At 51.4% G+C, this 7576-nt stretch overlaps 1 protein-coding gene across 1 annotated transcript in view; it reads right to left on the bottom strand.

The window, feature by feature from the left end:
- Window positions 1-5603, bottom strand: part of LOC101998597 (keratin, type II cytoskeletal 73) — a 9286-nt gene extending 3683 nt beyond the window's left edge. The window contains exons 1-6 of the mRNA XM_005353842.3: window positions 5163-5603; window positions 4050-4264; window positions 3283-3343; window positions 2852-2947; window positions 2294-2458; window positions 106-231 (exon numbers count right to left, since the gene is read on the bottom strand). Of these exons, the coding sequence (XP_005353899.2) occupies window positions 106-231; window positions 2294-2458; window positions 2852-2947; window positions 3283-3343; window positions 4050-4264; window positions 5163-5603 (1104 nt within the window). The remainder of the gene's footprint in view (window positions 1-105; window positions 232-2293; window positions 2459-2851; window positions 2948-3282; window positions 3344-4049; window positions 4265-5162) is intronic.
- Between the last annotated feature and the right edge of the window lie 1973 nt (window positions 5604-7576).

The following is a 7576-nucleotide window of genomic DNA, read 5'->3' as shown; positions in this document are numbered from 1 at the left end:
GAGCCCGTCAGGAGCCCCAGCCTTCCCTGGGATATGGAGGAGCCCGTCAGGAGCCCCAGCCTTCCCTGGGATATGGAGGAGCCCGTCAGGAGCCCTGTTACTCACCTGCTTCTTCACATTCTCAATTTCTGATCGCAGTCTCTGGATGAGCCGGGTCAACTCAGAGATCTCGTTCCTGGTGTGTTTGAGGTCATCCCCATGGCGACCAGCTGCCAGCTGCAGCTCCTGGAACTGTAGGTGGGAAGTAGTAAGGCATACGTATGACTTGGGGTTGTCTGAGCTTACTCTAGTACAGAAACAGTCCTTTGCTTGGGGCCATGTGGCAGAGGAGGGAAGGGACACCCTCCCCATCCCCAGATCATAGCCTCTTTGTCTTTAATCATCTGTCCCCGGGAGTATTCATGTCCCTTAAGCCTGGCCGATCTTCCTGAGGGTTGGATTTGGCACAGGACTCTTGGAAGTCCCACCTCTCCACACTGCATCATTGTAAGATGCCTCCCCAGCTAAGGCCCTCTCAGCCTGTAGCCCTTTCAAAGTCAAGATTCAAATTCCTAGCCTGGCATCAAGGCTCTCACTTCATGACCCTGCCTTCCTTTATCTGCTTCCTCGGCTTTGCCAAACAGTCCTTTGATATCCACTCTGAGAGGACTCTCATGCTCTTGTGCCTCTGAGGGAGTAGGAGCATCTCTGTCCTCCAGAACCCTTCCCCACAGGCTCTCCCTTCCTTACATAGCTGTAACCAGGCCAGGTCAGGAGGTCTTCCCTAACCCTCTGATTAGGCGCAATTCTGTTCCTGTGATTCTGGGCTTTAGCAGTCAGATCTCACTGACGCATTTCCATACCTTCCTCAGTGGATGGATTTTTAGTACGTATAGCATAATGTCCCTCCGGTACCCAAGGGAAAGATCTGATGAATGAGTAGGTGGCCAGATGGGTAAGGAGATAGTCAGCGGAATTTTTCCACTTTCCCTTCTCCCTGTCAGCTTAGCTGAGCACAGGCTATATGGACTGTCTTATGGGGTGAGGAAGGAGGGCGAACTTAGCACTGAATATCAGCCATGAATCTCTGTCACCTCGTGCCGTTTGGCTTATCCATTGAACAGAGAGTATCCCAGCTCAATCTCAGAGTTCAACTTGAAGGGAAAACAGAGCAGGTGTGGTCTTCAGCACTTCAGGGTGGTGTATTTATTGCCCTGCCTCCATCCCTGGATGTTCAGCCCTGATGTGGTTTAGCACCATCAGAAGTGACAGCACCATCACCCCTTATCTCCTGAGTGCTCTTGGTGAGTCTCCTGCACCTGTAGCGCTCACTTATTCATCTCAGAATGGTGATGATGAAAACCAGTCTCACAACGCTGGTCAGCACCCAGCCACGGCATCCCTCTCGATAATCCCATGGTGAAGTGGAGGTACCAATAACCCATGCGCAAATGGTCTCTAAACCCATCTGTGAGACTCGTCTTATTCTTCTGGAAAGGACTATGGAGATGACAGCCTGTGTTTGAGTGCTGGATCCTGACCACCCAAGGGGGTTAAGTCCCATGGCCATTCCCAGCCCTGGCTGATGAAAGTAAATGGAGAAGGTCACTAGTCTGAGCCTTCCACATCCAAAAGTCTAGGCCTGTGTTGTCTCTTAGGCCCTGAAGGCTAGCCCTTCCCCAACAGGCTAAACCTCTCCATTGGAGACTGGGAAAGAGATAGGGAAGGAGAGATAAGGTCTCCTGGGGGTGATTTATCCAGAGAAAGAGCCCAGGGAACAGCAAGGAACAATTAGAAAGTTACCATCATGATCAGAGAAACCAGATTATCTAAGAGTCACCTCCCACCCACACCCATGGGGAAGCTGAGATGTGAGGGATAGCAACGCCCTCTTCATCCGTGGAGGTGGACTTGAACGAAAAAAGTGGGGGTTGCCTGATCCCAGATCGCACTGAAGAGACCTGTGACTCACTGTAATGACAGAGCTGAGATACTGACATCTACATGCCCCTCCCCCAAGGGTACTTCAGAGCTCTCTGCCTCCAGAAAGCAGGTCCTGCCCAATCCCGCCCAGTCTTAATGCAAGACTCATTTGCTTCTTGCACTTTGTACCCTGAAATGAATGCTGTCGGTTTAAGAGGAGCCTAAGGACAGAGTTGTCTTCTCCTTTCTTGCTTCCCACAATGCCAAGGCCATTGTCATATTCCGAGATAGCTGGAGGCCATGGTGAGTTATGGCACATAAAAAGCTGAGCCCAAACCAGATCGCCCTTCACACACGCCGCTGGAGAGGTGCATAGAGGAGTCCACTCTACCTTGGTCTGGTACACCATCTCGGCCTCGGCTTTGCTCTTCAGGGCAATCTCCTCATACTGAGCACGGACTTCGGCAATGATGCTGTCCAGGTCCAGATTGCGGTTGTTGTCCATGGACAGGATGACAGATGTGTCGCTGATGTGGGACTGCATCTGAGCAATCTCCTACAGGGGAAGAAGAATGCATGACATGCCTATGATAACCAGGGCAAGGTGGCAAAATGATATCCTGCTAGAATAATCCCAGGGACACCCCAAACAGGCACAAGCAGCATTCCCTAAAGCCCAAGATCAGAGCCCAATATTGCTTTGAAAAACTTTCCAGTAGCTGTAAAGCCAACTGAGAAGAAAATCCACATGTCTGTCCCAAGAGGGGGCAAGAGGAAGGAGAGTGAAGGAAAATAGCCTGGTCAGCTATCGCCCAGTCTTTGAACTACAAAGCCCTCAGCACCCAAATGCTGGAGGGCTCCTGGGCCCCTTTAAATGGACTGATAAATAGGTACCTTATCATCACAAGTCCTTCCCGAATCCAAAGCTAGAGGTGAGGACAAGCCTTACCCCTTCGTACAGACACTTGAGGAACTTGATCTCTCCATCCAGAGCATCCACCTTGGCCTGCAGCTCCACCTTGCTCATGTATGCTGCATCCACATCCTGAAGGAAATCCAGACACTTCCTACTGACCCGTCTCCCTTAAAGCCCCCCATCCTGTGGCTAACTGTCCCAGGGAGAGACTCAAGACCCCGGGGGAAAAGCTTGACTTCAGCACAGACTCACAGTGAGAGAGGCTACAGACCCTGTTCCTCCCCCACAGCAACTTGTCTGAGATGTGGTGGCCATCCACACTTTTCCATTTACACAGCCGTGAAGAAGATGGCTAAGTAACCTGTGCTAGACCAGCAGCAGTGTCTACGATGGACGCAGCCAGGCTCCCTCTGCTTTTGGCCCTGCAGCCACCGTGGAGGACAGAGGCCAGGTGCCCTTCTCACCTTCTTAAGCACCACAAATTCATTCTCAGCGGTTGTACGCTTGTTTATTTCTTCTTCATACCTGCGAGGAAAGCGTCAGTGAACAGGGGCTGGGTGTGCCCTTGTTTGTGTGCCTATATCTGTGTGTTCTCACTGAGAAATACAAGATGGCTGAAGAAACAGGTGCTTTCAGCTCTCCCAGCTGGGTAGGGTTGCTTAGCTGGGTATCAGTAGGGACCAGCGCTTGGTGGCTAGAGAATTTGGGCCTAGGTTTCTTCTGACACCTAGGGAGTGAGTCCATTTTTCCTCCTCCTTTTCAGCATCCAAATCAAAGGAACAAGGACAATACCACTCCAACCTGAGATGGAAGTTCAGGAAGCTAGAACTACCTGCACCCAGGTCAAGAAAGAATGACTCAGATGCTCAGGACCCAGTGAGAGGAGAAGCTCAATTGGAGCTCTACGTCTTGCTCTGCTGGGGTTTCCTTGGAGCTTGGGACACCCTGGGTGAGCTTAGGAACTGAAGTTCTGTGTTGAACACATACAAGGTCTCTCTCTAGAAAGGTTAGGAAGCAACACATGAAAGAGAAAACTGCTTTCAATGGCATCCCCAGCACTGCCCAGCAGGTTGGGTATCCACAGTCCAGCCCATTTGGTTATGCCCGTGAAGGCTCTATCTTGCCGGGTGAACTCAGATGGCTTGCCGTGGAGGCCAGACGCAAAAGTCCCAGGACCTGCTTAGAAAGCCCCGCCCCAGGAGCCAGTTAGAGACATAGCGCCCCCACTCACCTCTTCTTGCAGTCCTCCACAGCATCCCGCATGCCCCTCAGCTCCGAGTCCAGCCTCACCCTGTCCCCAGACAGCGTATCCAGCTGCTTTTGGAGGCTGCTGATGTGGGCCTCATACACAGGCTCCAGGTTCTTCCTGCAGTTGTTCAGGTCCAGCTGCTGCAGTAGCTCCCACTTGGTCTCCAGCACCTGGTTCTGCTGCTCCAGGAAACGCACCTGCAAGCCAAACCCACAGCCCACTGTTCCCTCTCTACAGCCAACAGGGAGGAAGGGATGGGAGACTTTCTTTCCAGGGGAAAAGGATGGGTTTTGATCTGCTGTGTGACCTTCAAAGGTGAGCTCTGGGAGAAAAATGACACCCACGTGCCCCCCCTCCCCCGTCAATGCTCAGTCTAGCAGCCTGGAGGCAGCTCTGGAAGTCGTGAGGAGCCCAATATACATTTATCTCCAACCTGTTACAGTGTTCCCTGTTTGTCTCCTGGCCCAGTTTAAACCTGCTAGGTAAGTATTGATGGGCTGCAGGAATGTCTTTCTGTGGCAAGCTCTTAGATGTGAATTTGCCTGCCAGCTTCCCAGGGTGGGCCTGGGGACCTCGTCTGTTTGCCTGCTCTCTCTCCACACCTGTGGTTTCTCCCACCCTACCTGGAAGCCAGGTACCCAACTGAACTGGGGTCTTGAGCTCTCCTCTTGGATTTGCCAGGATGTTTCCATTGTTAAAGACTCACCTACCCCTTGTTCCTTGGTGCTCAGACTTAAGTAATCATCAGTGTTCCTAGAGCTGTTCAAAATGCAGACTGCATAGGGTCTGGCATTCCACCCCTTCCAAGGCCACTGCTGGTCTCTCCTCTACCTTCTAAGTCCCACTGGCTCTGCCCCCACTTAGCCACTTCTTTACCAAGAGTTCACTTGCTCTGCTTCCTAGAGACCTTCCAAATAAAGCTGTCTCAAGCTCCTTGCAAGCCTTTGGTCCTGTCCCTCAGTCCTGATGTTTAAGATATTGTCTGTTTCCTCTCTACTCTGTCCTGAACTATGTCTGTATCCTGGGAAAGGGTCCCCCCCCCCAGGGCAGTAAAAGTGCAGGAGGAAAGGAGTACTTAGCTATCAGCTGTCCCACCTTGTCGATGAAGGAGGCGAACTTGTTGTTCAGAGCCTTGATCTGCTCCCGCTCCTGCGCACGCACCTTCTGGATCTCCGGGTCCAGCTCCACATTGAGTGGGGCCAGCAGGCTCTTGTTAACAGTGACCTGGTGGATGCCTCCCGGCAGACACAGGGATGGGTTTGAAGGCCCCAGAGCCCCACTGCCAAACATACTACCAGCAAAGCCACTCGCCCTATTCCGTCCAAACCCATATCCCCCTGTGCGCCCGCTAACGCCAGCCACATTGAAGGAGATGCTCCTGGCACCCCTCAGGCTGTAGAGGCTCCGACTGCTGAAGCCCCCACCGAGCCCTTTGCCCCCTGCCCGGTAAGAGGATGAGCTGCTGGACAGCACAGCTGAGCAGCCGCTGAAGCCCCTGTTGCCAGCTCCAGGCTTGCAGGTGAATTGACGGTTCATCATGGAGAAGCCACAGAGTGGGTTTGCGATGCACAACCTTCCCAAAGAGACAGTGACCTGTTTACCCACTTGTGATCTCGGCCTTCCCCTTTATAGACCTCAAGAGAACAATTGCCCTAATTGTTGGGTTTAGTTTGCCTGGAAGGAAAAAAATCATTTTCTCCTATCAAAATCAGAGACATGGGGTAACTTAAAAACTCCCAAAGTGCTGGCTTGCAAGTCTTCTGCATGTAATTGAGTCTTATCTTATTAGCATGGGGTAATTAGCTTGGCTAGGAAGCTTGTCCTGATCCCTACGTACTTCTCCAGAGGGCTGGGTGAGTGGGAGTTGCTGAGGAGCCTGCTAATTGTCAGTGTGTCTCTGAGAAACTCCGCACCTGGGCCAGCTCACCCGATTCAGGGACCCCGACTGTCGCTTTCATGTGCTTAGGAAGTCCCAAGGCCTGGCTTTCCAAGGCTGCCAGAGATGGTTCTCAGGTCCGACTTGCCAGGGGTGCAGAATGGGAAACGATCCAAATCGAGACTCCCTCCTCTGGCAGTGAAGCTCCTGCTGTGTCCCCAGGGTACAGGTCCCTTGCTCCCCTGTCCCAGCCGGGTGCCTGCCTGCCTCCACCCCAGTCTTGGAGCCTCAGAGTGACGTCATCACCACCGTGTATAATGGTGGACACAAGCACAATATATTTTGCAGTGTAGAGAGCTCCTTGCACATAGCATGTTCCGTCCGGAATGTCTGCAGAGAGATGGTAACAGTCTCCATTTCATAAGTGGGAAAGCTGAGACTTGGAAAGTTGAGGGCTTCATTCCTGTAGCAAATGTTTCATAAATCCTTTCTCTGTAAGAATCTCAGAGGATGAAAATCACCTAGAAACACACAGGCCTCTTGATGTGGGATTCCCCTCTGGATGCTATTAATATATTTTATTGCCATTGGTTAATGAAGAAGCTGCTTTGGCCCATGGCAGGGCGGAAGAGCAAGGCAGGAAATCCAAGCAGGGACAGAGGAGTCAAGTCAGACGCCTGTCAGTCACTGAGGAAATAAGATGTAAAAAAATAAGGTAAACCACGGCCACGTAGCAATACATAGACTAATTGAAATGAGTTAATTTAAGATATAAGAGCTAGCTAGAAATATGACTGAGTCATCAACCAAACAGTGCTGTAATTACTATAGTTTCTGTGTGATTATTTGGGTCTGGGAGGCCGGAAAATGAAAGCAAGGTCTCTACTTACAATCTCTGCCGTAAGGATTTCCCTTTTGGACTTCCAACTCCATGTTCTGAGCCACACGGGCCTTTCCATGAGCCCACCCTAATGGCCAACAAGCTGCTGCTTCCTTAGCACACACATCCGCTCAGTCAGTTAGCAAACATCTGAGACTGAGCACCCCAGGTGTTGCGCTGTGTTCTGGAATCCTGTACTAAGAAGACCAAACATCGCTCAGAATTCTAGGAGGCAGTTAAATTATCATTCGACCCCTGACGCTGCCAATGCATGGGACCCAAGAGTTTCACAATCCCCAAACCTCAGATATACCCACAGTCAGCAATTTCCTCCTTAAACCCAGCATCCCACTAGTGCAGCACCTGACTGCAGTTTCTGCAGTAGCGATGAAGCGTCCAACATTGTCGCACCAAGCAAATGCAGCCTTCTTTATGCAAATTAGCTCTTCTCTGGCATGAAAAAGCGTTTCCCTAGATGTTCCCAGTTTCACCACAGGCAATGGCCACTGTCAACTTTTTAAATCTTTTCTCCTGATCATAAAAGTTCTTATCCTCCCCAGGCTCCCTCACAAGAGAGGCAGAATGCATGAGGACAAAGACAACCGTGTCCTGGTTCAGATGCTGAACACTGCAGCCAAGCCCACCCTGAAAGCCCTGACTGACTCCTATGGCAGGCCCTGAAAACCCTCCCTGGCTTATTGACCCCTCTTCAACCACTCATCTCTTCCCAGGAATGGGATCCAATACTCAGAT

The sequence above is a fragment of the Microtus ochrogaster genome, chromosome 15 (assembly GCF_000317375.1).
Source record: "Microtus ochrogaster isolate Prairie Vole_2 chromosome 15, MicOch1.0, whole genome shotgun sequence".
NCBI classification, from domain to species: domain Eukaryota; kingdom Metazoa; phylum Chordata; class Mammalia; order Rodentia; family Cricetidae; genus Microtus; species Microtus ochrogaster.
This window is presented reverse-complemented; position numbering and strand designations above follow the sequence as displayed.